Genomic DNA, 21659 nt, shown 5'->3' with positions numbered 1-21659 from the left:
AAGACTACAGATAAAAACAGATGCATCTAAAAAGATGCATACTAGTCCAAAGTTAAATCTACGTGACAAATACTGCACCTGGAAGGAATTACTCAAGGAAACAAGATTTACGTTGTTTGTAAAAAGAGGTTTTGAAATTATTAAGCAAGTTCTTCCACAAATATGCTCACATCTGATTCTTATGAGACAAATGGAACCTAAGCCAAACATTTAATGGTAAAATATGGATAAAAATTGCTTTCTGTACCACACAGCTAAAATTCCAGTGAAATCAGGAGGAGAGCAATAATTAAAGAACTCGTAACTTGTAAGGATGCTGTAACTTGTCCTTAAGATCAATTTCTTGCATGGAATTCTTGCACTTTTTTGTTGCAATGACACAAAGATAGTCTACAACATTTGGGTCGGGATATACTTTAAATAATTATCTCTTAAAGCTTTTGACGTTACTCTTAATTTTTTTTTTTAATCACTCCTCTCCTGGAATACCTTGAGGAAGTAAAGGAAAACTAAGAAATGATGTCAAAAGCGCATCTTCAGACATGATTACTTTAAGATGAGATTAACAAGTCTCCCATAATTCCTTCATTAGGTTCATATTTTTTCATCCCTTTTCTAATAAATGCCACAGATGAACACTAAACAAAGAGCCTAAGGTGACAGTTCTGTCTTAACAAGCTTTTTGAACAGGCTCTGAAGACCAATAAAGTAGAAAAGTCAAAAAGCAGTTTCAATTTTATACAGAAAAGAGCTGAACAGTTTGTATAGTTCATGTCACAGAATACAGCAATACAAAACAGTTCCATGCACTCTGCAAATAGCTCTAGTAATCAACAAGAATTAATTTTTGGATTGACTCATGAATCAAGATTGGCAGGTAAAAGATGAACCACTGATCTAGTTGCTACAAACTCTAGTATAGAGCAGCATTGAAATGCACGGGTCATTCAACATAAATGAGTATTCAATGTCCTACAGAACCAAACTTCTAAGAAGTCATCTATACATAGAGAAGGATAAATCCTGTTAATGTTACAATAGGAAAAAGCAGCCAAAAGAACAAAAGACAAAATATTTGAGTGTTTGGAATTGTCAATTTATACAAAAACGTAAGGATGGTCATACTACCTCAAACTAAATATCTATTAGCCCATATGTTTTCTGTGATCGCAGCAAACTGCAAGGAAGAATTTATACAAACCACTAAGCTTAGAACAGTATTTCTACAGTAATACATTCCAGACTCTGATAATCAGTTAGAGACTCCTTAGTTTGTGGACTTCTCTAAATAAGACTACAAATTTAACAGCTTTTTGAACCATTTGTCTCTTTACCATTTAAAATATTTGCTACTTGTTTCCATAATTAAATGGTGTACAAGGAGGGGGAAAAAAAATTAAAAAGCCTTTTCTTTTAGATTGCTGCCTCGTCATTGCATTGGATATCTTCTGAAGCTAAAAAAATAGTAAATATACATGGTTGATTTATCTTTGCAGTCCATTCATGGTTTTCATACTCCTATAGTATCCCTTTCATTCTAACCTTTTTCAGTTTTATTTATATAAACTGTACAGCATTTTGATATAGAATGCTGTATATGCTAAAGGTTTATGTGGATTCAAGGACAGACAATTTAATGGAAGATAAATTCACTGAGGGTTAGAGTCCATGAGGAGAATCAGCAAGCATGCAGATAAAGGCGATATCTGGATGGAAACTGTGTACCTGGCAAAAGTTTTTTGGGATTTCAATATTCCTCACCTATGGCTGTTTAAAACTCCCCATTTGTTTGTAATATATATATTCCCTGCCTCAGAGGCAGAAAGGTAGTGATCTTCCTGAATGGATTCTTTTGCTATTGTATTAATGTACTGAAACCCCTGCAGGGCAGGCAGTCCTTAAATTTACCCTAAACAATATAATCCCCTTCTTGCTACCACACCTCTAAAAGCACCTTTTTTTTATTTAAGTGGCAGCACATAACTTAAATGAAGAACTGAAGCTTAAATAGAATCCTTTTAGACCACAAAATAAGAAACCAAATGATTTCCCCATCTGATCACAGAACAGTTTCATTCCAGGTACAGTTCAAGTTTCAAGGTGAGACAGATGGCCTTGTCTAGAATTTAGATCCCCTAGAAGAAAAATAAGTAATTTTTATTCCTAAATAAAATGTGCACGTAGGCTAAGGAAGGGCATGGATCACATTCACATAGATGTGCCTACAGACAAAAAGATTATTGATATTCTATCTGTATGTAATACATGCAGAAGAGATTTTAAAACTCCTGAACACGCTGAGCGTGCCTGCAGCGCAGACCTTCAGAAACCCCCACAAAGTCAACTTCAAAGGAACATACTCTTACTAAGCCCCCTTAATCCACTTGCTGAAGGAAACAATGTGTCAGCCACATCCTCCAGTAGGTTTAGAACCTGTTAGATAACTTCAGCCAAACTGACAATAGGATACAGGCCTCAGTGTAAAATTCATACAGATTTCATGAAAACATACCTCCATATTCATGACAGAAAAGCTAACTTAGTTTTCCTATAACAGACTGCAACATAACACTAGACATGAGAATTTCTGATGCGAGAAATCCAAATGCCCCCAAAACAGTAAAAACTTTCATCAGAATTCTTAATCTGACATGCACTTAAAGTTGACACTGCTCCTCACACACAACCAGAGCATCTTGTTGTTTTCAAAATTTTAACTTAAGTAAAATTCATCGAGCCTGTAATGTTTAATTATGAGATATAACCAAGACTATTAGGTATTGTAATTAATACAATTAATACTTCTCAGCACATTTGTTTTAGTAGGAACACATATTCTAAACTGAGCAACATTTGTTTCTAAAACACACAAAAAAATATTCATAGAAATATTTCAAACTGGCAGACCTCTTCATTCCTAACATTATATGGAAAAGACGATAAACTTTAAATGGACGACCAGAAATATTTTTTCATCAAACATACAATCAGATTGTGGAATTTCTTGCTTAATTCAAAAACTAAACAAGAGCCAAAAAAGAACTTAAAATTTAAGACAGTAGATAGTCCTGTTGCACCCCAAATAGTTAAATATAGTGAAAATGTGAAACATATTATTATATATACATCTATATATACATATATACACACATGCATACGTTACAAATATATTTGTATGTACACCATGTTGTTTGGCATGACTTCTGCTACGACACTCAGTTCAGGAGGAGCTGCTGCTGCCAACAACACTATCTGAGTAAAAGCACTGAGGAGTGAAATACAATTTTAACGGAGACAGACTGTCACATACTTATACAACATATGTCTTCCTGCCCCATCTTAGGAAGTAGTCTGCACAACAGCTATCAGTTAATAGCTGAATTAGTAGACTTAGTTCCCTTTGCACAAGAAAACAGAAATTTTCATCAGTTAATTGAAACTACTGAACCGTGCAGTTTATTACTTTCCAATCACTCCATAGTGCCACTATCAAAACTTACAGATTCTTCTGCTCAGCAAATCCACACAAAAATCAGATCTGTTGACAATGACACTGAAACAACAGGCTTATAAGGGTCAGCTTTTCTGAACTGGACTGAAACTCCAGCATTTTAGAACTTTTTACGACCGTCTTTAGATCTCTTTCTTTTCTACATGCTTCATTTTGTCTGTGTATTAATATCAATTGCTATCTATCTCCCTTTTTTCTGCCAAACAGATAAAATAGCCTGAACTCCACCACAGCTCAAGTTTGCTTTTAATATCAAAGCTTTGCATTACTTTGCATAATACTTTGTTTTATAGACTTTGTAAGGTGGCCTGAAATCCTTCCTAGTTATTTACAAAGCAACTGCAAAAGCTCTCCAACTGCTGTAGGGACAACTGATCAATGGGAAAGGCAGAGAGATTGTTCACAGGCCATTTATATAAATAGTGAAAACATTCTTCTTTGTCTAGTGTAGTGATAACACACAGATCACCAAGAACTACAAGAGTTCATAACAAAGTAACTAATACTGAACACTTCAAACACTTAAAACACTGCATGCTTTTGGAAATAGCAGTTACTCAAATTTTTTACTATGTGCCCAGCAGAATCAGATGGTACCACAGAATTGAGAGAGACCTGAAAGTTCATTTCAGTCAGTTCCTGAAATAATTGCTGCACATGTTGATGAGAAAGCCAAAACTTGTCTGAATGTTCAACCTCAACAGTTTACTCTTTACATAAACACAGAGAAGATAACACATGTGATAAGCTGTACAGATACAACCACATACCTTTACTTCACCTGCACTTTGGCCACTCACCAATTTCTACTAGGTTTACAGGCATATCTTATCTTCAAAATGAGTTCAGGGCAATTTCTTCTTATATAAAAAGGCAACGATACAACTTCTTCATTTTCTCTTGCTTAAAAAAGTACATTTCCACCTAAAACTAAGTAATTTGTGTACTGGCATAACAATCAGATAAAGGCTCCATAGATTTTTTAATACAAAATCTGATAATCATTTTAACCAGAAGACCACAGAAAGCAAATACTTTGCTGAAAACTTAAATACACCAAGAAAGATCAGCTGCTTTATGAAAATTGAAAAATTTTAACCTATAATGTGGGAAACAGGGAAAAAAAATACTTCTTGTCTATATTAAAAAGCAATATTCTATAGATTTCCCTTACAAGTAGCTACAACAGGTTTCATATATCAAGCTGCCAAACCAATTCAAGCAGTACTCCTCACCCTAATGCTTTTGAAATCTACAAATTCTCAAATCACCATTCTATAGTAAACTTCAAAACTTTGCAGAGAACTTTTCAAAAAGAAACAAAGTGCGAGTGATGCTGTGTGGCATAACCTTTCATCAATGAGGACATGATTAACTGAAAAAAGAAAGATGGAAGGTGAAAGGAAAGAAGGTACTGAGAAGGACTTTCTTTCTCTGTAGCATGTTAATAACCAGAAATATCTGCACACTAACTTAAACAACTTTCCAACATCTGGGTCCCTGTGGACTTTTCAACATTACTGGATAAAGAGCCACAGCTATAAAATTAACTCACTTGAATTTGCACCAGAAAGAAGTCTGAACTCAATGCATTTGATCATAGGGAACCACACATTCATGATCTTCGGTCTTCAACATCATCACTTACTTAGGAAAAATATGAACCAACACAAAGTACCATAGCCTATTTCCTTCCAAATTAGACCACTGCACGTGCTACTGTGGCACTTGCTGTATTCATGCCTAGGTCTCACTAAATTAAGCATAGTTCAAGCTCCTCATGTCAATATTCAAATTCTTCCATGAGACTCAACTATATTCTCTCCAATTACAGTTTCTTTGAATACCTAAATTACAATAGGACAATAGAATTGAGCAATATATGCAGATTCTCTGATGGAAAACCCCATAATTTTCACAAACTAAATAAAGTATCTTAAAAATAAAAAAGTAAAATTGACCACAAAAAGCCTAGCTAGTTTTAGAACTGAAGAATTACTTAATTCATCTGAACTACTCCTTGATCCACATCATGCATTTACACTCAAATACAAACATGTAAGAAAAGTAGATTGTAAAACAGAAATTGCATGATGCTCTTCAACACTTTCTGCAGAGAAGATTCCACAACATCTCGACCTGATTACCAGAGCTCAGAAAGATGCTCCCTACCAGATCCTCAAGAAACCAACCCAGTTAGGAAGTGAGGTTTTCCTTGTCTCTGCATAAGGACATAGGCACAGTGAATGCAATGGAAGACTCATTTAGAGGAGTATCTCTTTCTGTGGCAGAGCCAGTTTAACAGGTCTACCTCATCTGCTACTTTCACCACCACTTAATCCCAGCCACTCAAGATCCCATCTCTTGTCCTAATACCACCATTTGTGCAGCTGCATACTGAACTAGACCAGTAAACTAGACCTGCAGTAAATATTCTATCAAAAATAATTTACTCGTTCTAGATTGTTCTCCCAATCTCATTCACCTTGCAGCCACAAAAAACAATAGCGCTGGCACAACTGGGGGAGCTGTACATGACGGCAGACTGCAGGAAAAAAGGCCTGCTTAAACAGCACTGTCACTGGAACAAATATTCAAACTGCAGTGGGAGGGGGTTCCTCCATATTATGTATAACTGTTTTGCAGTAACATATTTCATAGTCTGTTTTTAAAGCCAATAGGCTAGGAAGATTCAAAGTACAATCAGACATTTACAATGCTAACGAAATCTAAGGGATTACGGTAGAATCAATTTCTAATTGACTTAAATTCGAATATCCAGAAGGTAGCTGTAAGAATACTGCGACAGATGCACAAAACATTCTTTCCCGCAGTACACAACCCAGTCACTGATGGTAATGCTCAGTGCTTGTTTGTCCACTATGGCCATCTTCTGTGGTCTAAAGGACAAGCTAAAAAACATGCATTATTTCTATTCCCAGGAATTTCTATTACTAGACAAGTTCTGAAACTCAAAAATAAGAGTAGGGTCTTAATATCTTTATAAAGCCTCTGCTTCATTCCTCTTCGACAATTCAGTCACTGTGCTACCAGAGACTGGATTAGTCTCTTGGATTATAGAAAGAAAAAGTTAAATAAAAAATGTAAGTAAAAAATATACATCTTGTATCAACAATTCTCAGTGAGCACAAGCAGATTACAGTCGTTTAACACTTCAGCAAGGAGAGGAAATTGAATTTTGACTATATGACATTTGCCGGGCTAAAGCTCTACTCACTTGTTGCTATTTACTAGCAACTTTTCTTGTTGCTTCCAAATTCCAAAAAACCTCACAGTTTTACAGTAATTCAGTAGCAATGTAATATTGTAAATATAGTAGCAAGGTGAAGTAGTAAATTGAGAAAGGGTGAAAAAAAAAATAGGAAAGAGTTCTGCTCTTACTTTTACCAGTGAAAATGTGACTTTATTAGTACAAGCAATATGTTATTTTTTTTTAATGAACGTATTAGCTACATTGGCACATTTAATCAGTTCAGATTTAGTGCCTGACATTGGATGAGTTGGTGTAATCATTTTTTTCACTTCTGCCTGTTTATAATGAATATCTAATGCTGTTATATTTGAATGTTGCGAATGTTGCATATGATATTCAACCACAGAACAACTAGCCTCAAGGTTTTGTTTCATGCTCCAGTGATTTTTCTACTACATTACTAATTAGTACATGCATTTTGGTTGTTTTATCTCAAAAACGGTAGTATGTTATGTAAAGATATGAGGCAAACTCATTATATTTCTGAATGCTGAAAATATTTAGAATATAATTATTTCTTGTCCTCTCTGTATTGATATTTACAGTTATCTCCATTATTTTTCTTATTAGGAGATACCATCTTCTGCAATGGCCACTGAACATATACTTTTTTTTAAATATATGTATATTGATTATATATAAAAAGATGGCTTTTTAGTCCTTAGCTCCAGTCAGTTCCTCACATGGTGTAGGGATGAGCTTCATCAACAGGCCTAAGAATCAGTAAGTAGCATTTCTTTTTATCTTTCTCTAACCAGTCCTATTCCAGAGGCCAACAATTTTCAGTTTCACTATCATTTTAAGCCAATATAAACTGGCACTGTTGCTGAAGAAATAGTCCCACCCTTCACTACTGCTAGTTTTCACATGCCCCTTCCTCGTGCTAACACAAGCCTTCATGAAGCCACAGAGTAAACATGGTTAGGATACTGATCTAGTCAAAACCAACATTTTTATTCCCTTTTTCCTTTGTTGTTTTTGTTACTAGACAGGGTAAAAAGAAGGAAAAAGCTGAGCTAATTTTAACATGATAGTTCCCCAATCCACTTGCTACATAGCTACATAAAGGTTGAAAGCAGCAGAACAGCAAGGAAAAGATACAGGATAAGACTGCAATTCAACAAGTGTGGATTTATATAGGCTTGAAGTGCTTATGAAATTACAACAAATGAGTAAAAATCTGAAAGACAAAGTATTTAAAAAAATACTTAAAGAAAAAAATTTCTTTCCCAAGCTATGTATGAGTGAAAAGGGGTAACTCAAAGAGAGACAGAGACTAACCAAAACAAACATATTACCAAAACATACGTATTTTTACAAGCCCTTCTGGGCAATCAGATCAATTTAAATTAATGATACTCGCTTTGTTTGTATTACTATTCACCTTAGGTCTTGTGCGCTTTTAAAAGTTTTGCCAAACATTTTTAAAGGACTACAAAAACAAAAATCTTAACTGAAATGGCTACACAAGCCAAAATTTTAATGCATACTGACAGTACATCCTTCTAATGACATGACTCTGTTTGTTCAAGGAACTTGCCAACATGCATCACAAGAAGAACTGTAATAGCATAAGCTACATCTCAATTCACGGGATTTTCAAATATAGCTTTTCTTTTAAGAGCAGGTAAGAACATTTTAATAAGCACACTAAAATTCACCTACTTTAATTTCAATAAACTGAAGTCCAAACATTAGAAAACCTTAATTATACATGAAAAGACTCCAATCTTACAGCTTATCTCACTTTCATAATGTTTTTATTCCCAAAAAGCAAAATGATCGTACTTGACAAACTTACAAGACAGGTATTCATTAAACTGCAATCAGCCTGATGCGAACACAAGAATGCAATTCTGTTCACACAGTTAGTTTCATAACTGAGGACCTAGGGAAAAAAGTCATAACTGAATCTGACTGCAAACAGGATCCTGAACTGCAGGATAACTCTATTTCTAAAAGGATAGCAATTATAAAAAACTACATGCTCCTAACACACCAGGTCACAAATGCATACTTGTAGCCTCCTCACTGCATTTGGGGCTTTCTTAATTTCATTAATTGTATTTATATATTAAATCAGAGCATTTTTCCCAGGATGAGTTGTAAAGTATACACACACATATATACATACACACCCACACATATATATATTTGCATTTTTATATATACATACACACACACAATATAGGGTGTTCTGATTATCAGATAATCATTAATAACTTTCCCTAAATCCAGCTGGAATATTACTAATGTATCTTGCAGCAAAGAGAAGGATAGTTTAATTCTTCACTGTGTAAAAGTATATTTCATTTGTTCCAAATGTTAATTTAAACTGAATTGCATTTCAATTTAACATCTCCTCAATATCTTTTACTATGAGAAAATATGAAAAGTCTTGCTTTAACTTCTTTAGAATCATTCTGTTTAGGCACCTCTATCAAATGCCATTTTATTTGTCTCTTTACATCAAGAAATTCATTTTTACCACTCCTAAGCACTACACATCTTTCTCAAGACCTTTTTAAGCTCTGAAGCCACATCAATGCCACTAGGATTAAATATAAAACAACAAAAAAAACCCCTCTTGATTTAATAGTCTGAGATCCTCTACCTACCTAACACAGACATTCATCCATTCCATTAAATGTTAAAAGATTAAAAATCTAGAGAATTCACAGTAGGATCGCTGAGTTTACAAGTTCTGCTTAATTAAGCATGAATCCTTGAAGAGCTGTAGTACTTTACATGGAACCTTTTTATTTTAAAAGTTCTACAAGTTATTTTAATGAGGCACACTTTTCAAATTTCCCATACAGTAAAAACTCATCAGAACAACCATTTATCTCCTAGAATTCTTGATCTGAACAGCCTTCTTTAAAAACAGTCTCTCCCTTCCTTTCTCACCAGACCTGAAACCAACTGGAATATATGTATTTTAAATAACAGGATAGCCTTAACTCCCCTATAATAACATGAGAAAAAAAGAAATTAATGAGTCTTTAACATCCTTAAAAACAATTCAGAAATTATTATATGTTGATCGAGATCTCTGCACAGTATAACAAGGACTCAGAGTACTTTGTGAAGTGCACTATTTTTTTTAAATGGTTTAACTTCAGCATTAGTAACACACAACTCTATTAATAAACATCTTATCTTATGATCAGCCTCCACAAAAAAAAGAAAATCACAAAAATTTTAATATTTCCTTAAGCAAAATTAAACTCTGCTTAGCTACTTTAATTTCAGTGCAATAAGAATAGCAAACAGTACATTTCTCATGTCATACACCCCCAAAGTTGCTCCTGCCAGTTGTCTTCTGGACAGATATTTTCATTAGACTATTAGCAGTGAGTTTTTGTCTTTTAAATAAGAGCAAGAATTAAGTAGTTAGCACTTCTCCTAATACACTTATCCCTATTACCACGCACTTGTCAAACCTAAAATTCACAAAAGATGAAAATAGGCATTCAGTGAGTTTACTTTTAACATTCCCGACATTCTCTTGTGGTCTTCGCTTTCCATGCAAAATTGATGCCATTTTACTATCCACTCCCTCCTCCCGATCGTTAATGCACGGAGTAACGACGGGATCTGGTACCGCAATTCACCGCCATTCTGAAAAAAAAAACTAACCGTGTACCTTTTTTTTTTTTTTTTTTTTTTTTTGGCTCTTCGCCAATTTCTAACCCAAATCAAAATTTTCTCCGAGGCTCCTTATTGCTCCGGAACCCTCCTCCGGGAAGCGCCATGCAGAGCTTTCAGGCAGCCCCGCACGCCGCGCCGGAGCCGCCACCCGCGGGCCTCGGCGCTGCGGCGGGAAGCGGCCGGAGAGCGGCGCGGGCGGCGGCGCACGGCGGGCCCGGCGCCGGCAGGGCGCAGCGCGGCGCAGCCCCCCGCCGCGGCGCCGCTCCCGCGGGGGCCGCCGCGGGCCCCGCGCCCAGGAACCTGTCGGGACACATTCTTGAGGCCGCCGCGGCCGGGCCAGGAATGCGGCCGGGGGAGCCCGGCCGAAACCTCAGCCGCGGGGCCGCCGCGGGGCCCCTCCCGGCCGGCGGCCGCCGAGCATCGCGGCGCGGCGGCGGCGGCGGCGGCGCGGGCCGGGCCCCCCGCGGGCTCGGGCTCGGGCTCGGGCTCGCGCGGCGGCGGCAGGCCCGCGCGCGGCCGCGGCGGTTCACGGCGCAGGCGGCCGCGGCCCCGCGCCTCACTCACCCTTGGAGTAGAGCGACTTGGGGGACTCGAGGTCGAGGTCGGCGCTGAGCAGAGAGATGAAGTCCGAGGGCATCGCAGCTCCGCGGCCCGGCAGGGGCGAGGGGGGCGGCGGCAGGAGGGGGGGGCCGGGCCGGGAGGGGGGCGCCGCTGCCTCCGCCGCCCCGCGCTGGGGAGGGGAGACGCCGGGAGGCGAGAGCGCGGCGCTCCGCACTGTCGGGCCACGGATCGAACCGGGTCGGGCCAGGCCGGGGGCTCCGCGCGCCGTGGGGGACCGGGCGCCGCCGCTGACAGGAACCCGGCCGCTGCCAACGGATCGCACCCGACCGCCCCCTCCGCCGCCGCTCCGCGCCTGCGCACGCCGCGCGAGCTCCGCGCAGGGGGGCGCGCGCCGCCGGCGGGCGGCGTGACACCCCGGCGGAACAGCCCGCCGGCCGGGCGCCGCGCGCATGCGCGGAGGGCCCCGCGGGCGCGCGGCGCCGGCCGCCCCCGCCGGCGGCGCACTGCGCATGCGGCGCAGCGCGGGGCCGCGCGGCGGCGGGGAGGAGCGCGGCGAGGGCGAGCGGCGCGCGCGCCACCCGGCGCCTGCGCGCGGCGGGCGGGGGCGCCGCCGGCCGGAAGAGCCGCCGCGGTGGCGGGGGGCGCGGAAGCGTCTAGAAGGGGGCGAGGGGGAGCCGGGCGAATGCGAAGGAGGTGCGGAAAGTAGCGTCAACGGGGTGCTCGAGCTGAACGAGGCAAAGTTAGTGTGTGCCTGAAGAACGCGCGTTTCCTGGAGCCGCGTAATCTGGAGAAGCGCGGGAGCCCGCGTAGGCGAAGGGTGAGGGAGTTTGGGAGCCCCCCGGTTAAAACCCGTTTCCCTGACTAAGAAAGTGCAGGAGGGGAGGAGGTAAGGAAGAGTCGCCGGTGCTGATTAAAAATTGCTGCTCCAGGGTGATAAAAATCTGCTTTGTAACTGGGGAAGGTGTGTGACCCCCTCCCCCCCCCAAAAAAAAAAAATTACACCATGCGAGTGGACAGATGTGTTAAACAAATATTAAAGCTGTGAAAAATGAAGAAAAGGTGGTGAGCAGCTGGTGCGTATCATCAGCCTAGTTTCCACTGGGGAACGGCGTCGCCGAAAGGCTTGCTCGTGCCCTTGCTGCACGCCTGCTCTCGGATGCCGGCGTCGCTCTCCAAGAGCGCTGTAGCTTTCTAAATCTTGCAGTCATCCCAGCAGAGCCTCGCCAGGGGCAGCCCCGGCATGCATGCCCCCAGGCCGTCAGCTTTGCTGCGCTGAGAACAGTTCCTCCGTAGCGGCCAGTGCCCACCTAAACCCTGCAGAGACTTCTGGGGTCACTCACGAAAGCCTCCTCCCGATGGAGTCGTCTGTTGAGCTGCAGGTTGAGTGGCTGGCGAGAACCCTCCTTGAGCATATTTTGGTCTGACGCCGCAGTGCAGGTGTTATCCACACCACTTTCCTTTTGTTTCCATCCTTAAGCATCTTTTGTGGTACAATGTCTGTCCAGTTTTACTTCTGAGCTTTCACCACATCAGACAATTTTACTTACAGTTTCTCATGTTATGATACCAGTGGTGGGCAAACAACGGTGTGTTTGAGATGTGTTCAGTAGCATTTCTCTGTCCACCTTTCAGCTGCTCACCACCTTTAACTGGCCATAGAAAGTGACTTCAGGCAGTGTTTTGGCTAACATACTCACCAGGTGTCTGAATCTTCCTCGGTGAGCTTGCGGGAGTAGTGTTTTGATGAGTTAAGTGCTGGGATTTCATTCTGCCATTTTACACATACGAGGGCACAAGGACAGTCCGTGTGGCATTTACATTTGGCATGACAAATGCAAGTTATCCAAGTTTCACGGCCTGGCGGAAGAATGATGACAACTGTGTGGTACACATTTAGTTTTATTTGAAGTTAGATATCTCCTTCATTCCAGACATACTGATTTAATCTCTCAAGAGCTGTGCTGGCTTTCTCTATCCCCTGCATGACTTGGCTGTCATTTGTGGCGTTTAGTGAGGGCATGGTGCTGAAGTAGTGGAATAGGTCTACAGATTTCAGTACTGATTAAAGGCTAATTTGTAACCAGACTCTACCCTCTCTTTCTGTTGTATCTCCTATTTATGCTCCAGTTACATACTTACTGTTCACAGTTTTGCACCCAGTCTTATTCTACATATATAAGGATTTGTTCACTCAGGCTCTCCGTGTTTTTCTTAAAAGTCACCTTGTCATCTGTTAAGGCAGCCAGTATGAGCACAACTGGGCAGTGCCAACAATAGCACCTACAAATCCTGCCCTGTGGATGCCATCAGACTAGTGTAATGCCTGGTGACCAGCTCACTGCACCAGAATAAAACCAGGCATGGGGCTGAGAGGTTGCTCCGGGTCTGCATCACGCAAGAGCAGAGGTCTGCAGGACCTTTTCCTAAATCGTTACAGTCTGGCTGTGGCTGTTCCGTTTCCCCAGGAGACCACACGTTGTAGCCCTCCATAGTTCGGATGCCCGTTCAGCGTGGTCGGTATATTTGTTTTCAAGTATATTACTTCATTGTGTCTGAAAGAAAATTTCTCAGGCTGAACCCACAAATAAAGCAAAGTATTTTTCCTTCCTTCAAAATAAGTAAGTGAAATGCCTGGGAACAGTTCTGGGTGTTTGCATGTTTCCACACAAAACAACAAAGGCACTCATGCATTGTGCTCAGAATGGGTTGTTAAGGCCTCCTGGACAAATCACCATGGCTGTTTTTTGTTGCCAATAGAGGCTGTGATTCTGGCTATTAGAAATGCCAAGCAAGTTTCTCCACTGCCTGTGCCCAGTGCTTGCACAGGCCTTTTCCTCTGCTCTCATTGCTCTCGTGCCAAATGGAGCAGGCAGACAGCATCATGTGAGGCATTGTTTGTTTGCTTCAAGGCAGACATGAATATCCTCTTGAGTTAAAAATCTTCCAAAGGATCTCACCGTAATCATTATGCTATCATTCAGCTGGCAGCTGAAAATTTCCTTGTGGCACCCAGGAATGCTTTGCAATTTCATAAGTTACAGCAATCGTAAATAGGAGTTACCAACTAACAGAAGGTGGTTGTGCCACTACGGATTTCTGTGCAGCAGACTTGGACAAAAAAAATCCTTTGCTCAGAGGAGATTAGGAGCATCCAGATAGCGGTCCTTCAAAGTATTAATTCTGGACATATCACCCGAGTAAAAAAAATCTTTTGTTAGTGATGCAAAGGGTAACAACACAAGGCAGAACTGGAATAAGAGCTGAAGGTGTTGCATGAACAATTTCTTTGGCCTATTAGCAGCTGAAAAATTGTATGCTATTTGACCTGTCTATGAGGTAAAAGAGATAGTATACATCTTCTCTGTAAAGGGCTGATGCCCCTAGAAAGATCGTACTTCCTGGCTGGCTCTCCGGCCAGTGAGCCAGGCATCTTCTGCAGGAGATGCATGCATGTGCTTCTTGGTTGGGGTGGCCACGAGCCACGCATGCGCTAATCATGGCGCCAGAGCAAGCAGAGAGGCAATGGGGTGTGGGGTGAGCAAGCGGGGTGGAAAACTACTTTTGGAGAAGGGGTGGAAAATGCACTCTTTGGAAGGGAGGGCTGGAGGCTTATGTTGTTAACTTGGGGGTCCTTGATGGAAGCTCATGGGACCCATAAGCTTTGTACACTGCATCTCAAGCATTGCATTTAACTGTTATTGATTGCTGCCGCTGGTTTGTAGTCCTGATAAACCATCAAATGCACATTCCTGCGCACAGGACGTTCCTGTGCACAAGAAGCAGGAAGTGGCTTTGAACTCCAGCAGCAAGGTTGTAAGGATAAGCACTACCTCTTGTAATCACAGAGTGTTAATGAGCTCTGCTGGGAGATACCAGTGCTGCTTCTCTGCGTGGTTTAAAAATGGCGCTCCAGCGTTGATTTGCTGAAGGTGGAGCCTTTTCTTAGCTGGCCAGTAAAAGTTGAAAACCAAAACTACTGCTGTTGTCACATCGTCACTGTAACCTGATGTTGCAGAAAGAGGTAGTTGCATCCTGCTGTTAACCAGGTATGTTCACCTCCTCTGCACATCTGGCAGCAGAGCTGCCGCAGTGCCTCAGTGCATGATATTGGTAAAATAGTCTGCCTTAAAGCCAATAATTTTGTTCATTTCCCAGCTGGCCCTGTCCTGCTCCGTGCCAGCGCCGGCTGGGGTAGGCTGTGGGGCTGCACAGCCATGAGCACCAGTGGAGGGGGCCCGTTGGTCCCGGGGCAGCCACCCACTCTTAGCTCAGCTTAGAGTGACTTGGACGCTAGCTGAATTGTCTGAACCTTTAGGCCACCTAAGAATGTGAAAATCAGCAAACAATTTGCTGAACATGCTAATGCTATCTAAGTGATTGAAATAAAGTAAAATATCAGCTATAAATCCTACAAAGAAAGAATTTAAAGAGTGAGTCCCGGTGTACTATTCTGCTGAAGTGCATTAGGGTCTTGTATAGCTGTCAAAAACATGCAGGAGAAAAAAAGAAAACTGAATGTACATAGTACTGTATAAATTAGCAGGCTTAGATTATATGACTGGGGATTTAAAAGGATTAGCTGATAAGTTTACTGAGCAACTGGCACTTATTTTTATCAAATCATTGGAAGTTTAGAGAGGAAAAAAGATGTGCAGTAGTCACATTAAGAAGGGCTGAAGGGAAAGATTCCCCACATAGGCAGGAAGCTCTTGGGCAGCCACATACCTGCAAGCCCAAAGGAACCTGACGGAGCGGGGAGAAAGGTCTGAACGCGCCTGTGTTTGTGGGGCGGGAAGGAGGCATGAGGAGCAAACCCGCCTGCCTGCCCTGCCGTGCCGGGGAGAGGGAATAAGCTTGCCCTGAGAAGAAAGAGGGCTACTCTTGTACTGGCATGAAAAAGATTAAAATGTTTGGCAGTCAGCCAGGGGAAAATGTAAAAGCTTGGGATATAACCACCTCCTATCCAAGTAAAGAGGGGAAACACAGGCTTTCTGAGAAGGTACCACTAACAGCTGGTCTCTGACAGGGAGCAAAAGCAGATCTGACTCCTCACGGGGTGGGGGGGGCAATTATAGATAGAGCAATTTTAGATAGAGCAGATAGTTTAACAGCCTTTGGGAGGCAAAGGAATTCATTAATGGCTGGAAAGATTGTACCGTGCAGAAATCCCAAAGAAACCTCCTACTCAGCAACAACCACCACGCCGCAGCTGTGACAGGCTTATGCTGCAAAAGGAAAAGCAGTAGAGACAGGTTGCCCCACTGCTACTGACTGCTTCAATTGCAAATACTGCTGCAGGTGGCATGACAGCCTTGTCCTTGTGGTAGCGACCCAGACTTTCTACGTATCTCTGCCTGATGGAGACAAGCTCCGTCCATGTCCTGCAACAGCTGCTGCAGCCCAGCGGTCCTGCAGCCAGTCCACCACCGTTGCGAGCTTCCCAAGCAGGCCTGCCCTAGCTGGACACGAGCGTGGGAAACTGCCGCCAGCCTGTGCGTCTGGATTGGGAATCTCTGGAGGGAGGGCTGGCAGCACACCTGAAGCTCAGGGAGATATTTTTGGAAATAACTGAAGTCACGAGACCCACAGGAAGCCAAGACCAGTTCTTGCAGCTGTTCCCCACAAAACCTTGCACGTCCCACATGGCCATGAATGAGACCAGCTGGTGTGTGGAGAGCTTTTGGCTGTGGAGAGCCTTGTAAAGTCCTGGGAAGGGCAGAGCTGGAAGAGCATGAAAGGCAACACGGAATGAGAAAAGTGGAGAAAAGTGGAGGCAGAATCCCTTATGGGATGAAGCAGCTACAGCCTGATTATTTTAATCCCTTCCTGCAACTTTCCCAACCTGAGATGAAGTTCCAAAGTGATGTTGTGATAACAGATGGGAAAAAAAGGCCAGAAATGACACGCTAAGACAGGCTGCCGGTGCCCGGGTGCGCAGAGAGCAGCTCATTATCTGCAACGTGGGGGAGGTGGTGGGCAAAGGCCACATTTGAGGAAAGAATAGATAATCTACTCTTTGTGAAGACAAAGCAGTCACATATAATTAGACTGTTAATGACTGAATATGACTACTATGGGGTACGGACAGCATAGCACAGTGCCTAGCAGTGGGACTCAGTGAAATAACTACTCTGATACAAGTCAAAAAACACAGGTGCAAGGTTCACTGGAGTCTGGAGCCATAAATTGTTGCTTGTCTAACTGATCAAGAGCTATGGGGAAGCGCAAGCAAAAGGTGCTCATCTGGTGGATCCCTGGTGTGTAAGAAAGCAGTGTGAAGCATATAGAAGAGTTATTGCAAGGGAAGCCGGGGTTGTACCTGCCTTATCTTACAGTTTTGGAATACAAGTTTTAAGTTACAAGATGCGTTGAAGGAGAAGGGCAGAGAAGGAAAAAAGACACAGCACAGGTGAGTGAGCAGAAAGACTTTACAAGACAGCGCAGGAGGCTGTTGGGGAGATTATGCGTGTCCAGCATTGAGAGGCTGACTGAGGAGCCAGGCTTTATGCAAAAATAATAAAAGATCCACAGGAAGCAGCACTTCCGAGCAGCACCCCCTGCAAACAAGCAAATCAGGCATTTCCCTGCCCTTGACGAGCCTGAAGACGAACAGTTGTTCTGGGTGGTATATAATGAGGATATATGAAAAACAAAATTCCAGTTGTTCATACCCCAAATACACCAAGGAATGGCCTTGCAGCTGCAGCAGGCAACGCTAGGGAGCGCGGCCATACAAATGGGCTCAAAAAGGGATCAGACAAATTAAGAGAGACAGCGTCCGTTTGTGGCTACGGAAGGCCACGACCAAGAAGTGACATGTTGCTCTGGGGTCTCCTGACTGCTGATTTCCGAAGATTGGGAAGAGTTCCCGGGGCAGGATCGCTGTGTGCCCTTGCCCTTTTTCACGCTCTTCCCTTAAGCATGTTCTGCAGGCCGCCGCTCCGTTGGCACTGGTCGAAGCTTTGGTCGCCGCCGCAGAGCAATCTGAAGAGCCTTAAAGCAGGTGAAGCGCAGAGCCCACGCTGCCGGGCTGGGGACTAGGGACGGGGTTTATTGAGTCTGTTCTCACTCTCCCGTCTGGGACACATGGCAACGCATTCTGTGTGCCCCTTGATTTTGGAAGTATAATATAACAAAAAATGGAAATAACATTAAAAAAATCCCAACCAATTAACTGCCAGACACTGAAACAGGGGTAAATGGACCAAAACAGGAGACTTCCCATTAAGAATCACGTATTCTGTGTAATTAAGGTATCTTCTCCTTTTATAATAAGTTCTTGTCCCTACATAAGCAGTTGGATAACAGTAGGTGTAAGTGGGAAGATTTCTAAACCAGGATCATGTGGATAAATTAGCAGGTGCATGCGTAATATTGCTAACTCCATTTGCAATTTCTGAATCTATGTAGGTGTTTTATTTTCTAACTGTGTTAGAAAGACTGTCAGAAAATAATTAGGCTCTGTCAACAGTTCCCCTATTCCCAGATTACTGCTTCCTGACTCATTAGAGCTGCTGAGGTTGGCAGGAAACTTGTTTTATAGTAATTTCTGTTAGCAGTGTCCCTGGAGAAGAGACAACAGTGAGCATGTGACACTGGAGTCAACTTCGTCCTCGTGACCGAGGCACCAGGCTCCCGGAACGCAGCCGCGCTGCCACCTGCATTTACAGTGCGATGATCGGTACTGGCATTAGAAAGCAGCATCTCGGCATTCACCCCGCTGCAGCAATGTCCTTAATTCTCCCCACCTGATAAGCTGCGGTTACCTATTTCATAGTACGCTTAATGGTTTTAGACTACTGGCAAGTCTGTTAGGCAAAAGCAGCTATTCAAATTATAATAATACTGAGGCATGCTGCGTCATTGATGGTTTTAGGAGGTATTTTTGAATGTACAATATTTATTCTTTATATTTAATTGTAGAAGGCATCTGTACTGATTTTCTAAAACATAATCTAGTTACTTTTTCCTCTTAAAAATACATAACTATTTTACATTTAGGTCAGCCAAATGTGAAGTGGTGTTTTTACTGTTAGAAGAATACCTAGGATATAATGTTTTTCTGATGCTTCCTGAAATACTTCTGAAAGACTGTTTGTAATGATACAGCCAGTAGGTTAGTCCAGGTCCCGCACTGTACAAAACAGGGAATAATTATACCCTAAAACTTAGCCCAGCAGAAGAGGATAATATGAGAATGGGGCTAATGTTACTGAATAGCAAAACTGTGACAGGTTATCCATATGGAGCAGAATCTGAATATCATTCAGAAATAATGCTGTGATCCCAAGGACGAGCGTATTGGAAGTGACGTGTAATTCAATGGTAGAAGGGCACAAACATCTGAACTGGGCAGATTTTCTATTACAAGTAATTGCTGGCTGCCCTGTGCCGCCTGCCATGAATTTGGGACACACTTTGAAAAATAGTAATACAGTGTTTCAGCTCAGCCTCATTCATCAAGCAAAAGAAATACTAGCAAGATACGTCCCTATTGGTATGAGGCAGAGCTTACTGTCCTGCACTGACGAGAGGAGAGCAATTTTAGTTGTCCCAGTGAAAACAACTTGATTTTGTTCCAGTTGAAAGTTTTAATAATTGAATCATAGTGTTAAGGGTATTTCCCAATTTCAGAGGATCTTATGGTGTTTATCAAAAAGATCGTTTTACCTCCCTTTTTTTTCCCAGGAAGAAAGGGTAGGTTTTCAGTATGCACACTGGTATTCACCCCCCCAGACAGCTGCAGAAGAGCATTGCCCACTGTTCCGTTTGATTCCCCGTTTTTCCAGCTGTGCCTAGCTCGTCATGGAAGGACACATTGCCTATCGAGGCATCGCGGCTGCCCCGGCACGAGACACGTGGGGACGTTCCTCCGGGTCGCACGGGATCCTTGCCACCAAGGCGGCTCCCGCAGGCCCCTGCTGCCGCGCCCCCGAGGCCGAGCAGCTCCACGACGCTCCGCTCTGCATCACCGGCTCTGCCAGCATCACCAGCGGAGCAGAGAGATTTCCTTTGCAGTTGGCTGCATGAACCTGACTGGCAACTCGTAGGCACAGCTTCTCCGAGTTAAACGTTTTGGCCCTTCTTTCTGTTATCGTCACTAAAAATTAACTCCCTACAGAATGGCGTTATTGCCAGGAAAACCTCAGCATCACCATCAGGCCGCTGGAGAAGAGCCTGGCCATGCTGCAGAAGCGGCAGCAGCACGACCAGCTCTCCTGCCGGAGCAGAGGCGAGGCGGGTGCCAGTGGCTGCCAGCGACGTCCCTGTGTCGAGCAGTCTCCTCCTGGCCGTCCGCTGCGGGCGTGGTGGCCGGGCATGTCGCGAGACACGGGGCGGTTGCTCTGGGACGCTGCATTGGCCCAGACGCTGCAGGCTGCTCTTGCCTCTCCCAGGGCTCAGCCCGTGCGGGTCCCGCCGGCCCCGGCGGAGCTGCGCCCTGCTCTCACCTTCCTGACTTTTCAGCACTTGGGGTCCCGCCACCCACCAGCGACGCAGCGCGAGCATCGTCCCTTCCCATGGCCGCTTGGCTGCAGGAGGCACGTTTTCAAAACCGTTTTACAGTGAGCGCCACGCTCGTTCCTGGGTGAGCCATCCCCCACGACACCCACCCGAGCGGGCAGCTCAGAAACTCTGGGAAAAGTGCTCATACCAGAGAGGCTTTGAGTCACCGCAGAGAAGAAACAAGCTACTGCCAATAAGTACGAAAAAATATGCAGGAATGGTACACGTGAAAACGTCACAGTGCAGCGGGGCCAGCGGCTCCAGCCCAAACGCCTGGATATCACAGCACGCTGCTCGGGAGCAGCCTCTGGGTAAAGACGGACGGGCCAGACAGGGCCCTCAGCGTCGTGTTAAACCGTTTGCTTCTCCAGCTGATACTTCTTTCGAGGAAGCATTTAAAAATAGCCTGTCATGTAAAAATAGTTTTTGGAGAGGAAAATAAATACATCGTTAATTTGGAAATTTACTGATTGGGAATAATTAAAGCTTTAAAAATATCCAGCCTTGTTAATAAGGTGAGATGAGGACAGCGTCGCGAGACCTGCTGTGTTGCCCAACACCTCAAGCAGCGACCGTAACGACTGTGCCACAGTCTTTTCCAGCACAGAGGCTGCCGTGAGTTTTCTGTCTTTACCCCAGTGATTTCAGTGCTCGTTTCGTCACGATCAAGCAAGCCCAGAGCCTGAGCTGAGACAGCGGCTAGACAGAGGTGCCCCAGCATTTAGCTCTCCCTGTTGGTACCTTCTCTGGCTCAGACACCCTTCAACGCCTGCAGAAACAAGATCACAAGACATGTTAACTGCTTCCTGGTCCTGCAGGGTTTTAAAAGCAATTCAGAAGTTTCCTCCTGACTTCTGCAGATTTTGGATCCAATTCCTCGTGATCACCAAAGATAAATAGAATTTACACAAAATAGCATTTGCCAAGAAAATAGTTCACAACCTTCCTTCATATTCTGAATCAGCTTTTCCTCTATAAAAAAGCACGTTTAGGATGTCCTGTCCTGTGACCACTATACCTGCTTCCTGCACCACAGAACAGTTTTCATACCCAGGAACCTCTCAAAGGATGCACAGTTGCTTTCATGAATTATTCAGCACCACTTTCCAGTCTCCCCCCACCCCCAAGTGTTTCATTCAGGCTCCTGTTTTAATGTCT

General features: G+C 43.5%; 1 protein-coding gene across 1 annotated transcript in view; it reads right to left on the bottom strand.

Annotated features, from left to right (window-relative positions):
- Positions 1-11336, bottom strand: part of NFAT5 (nuclear factor of activated T cells 5) — a 79606-nt gene extending 68270 nt beyond the window's left edge. Inside the window, exon 1 of the mRNA XM_062586790.1 lies at positions 11001-11336. Coding sequence (XP_062442774.1) covers positions 11001-11073 — 73 coding nt within the window. The 5' untranslated portion in view covers positions 11074-11336. The remainder of the gene's footprint in view (positions 1-11000) is intronic.
- Positions 11337-21659: the final 10323 nt, after the last annotated feature.

Source organism: Rhea pennata, chromosome 13 (genome assembly GCF_028389875.1).
Source record: "Rhea pennata isolate bPtePen1 chromosome 13, bPtePen1.pri, whole genome shotgun sequence".
In the NCBI taxonomy this organism is placed as follows: Eukaryota; Metazoa; Chordata; class Aves; order Rheiformes; family Rheidae; genus Rhea; species Rhea pennata.
Note: the sequence above shows the minus strand (reverse complement) of the source record. Positions and strands in the feature narration are given on the sequence as shown.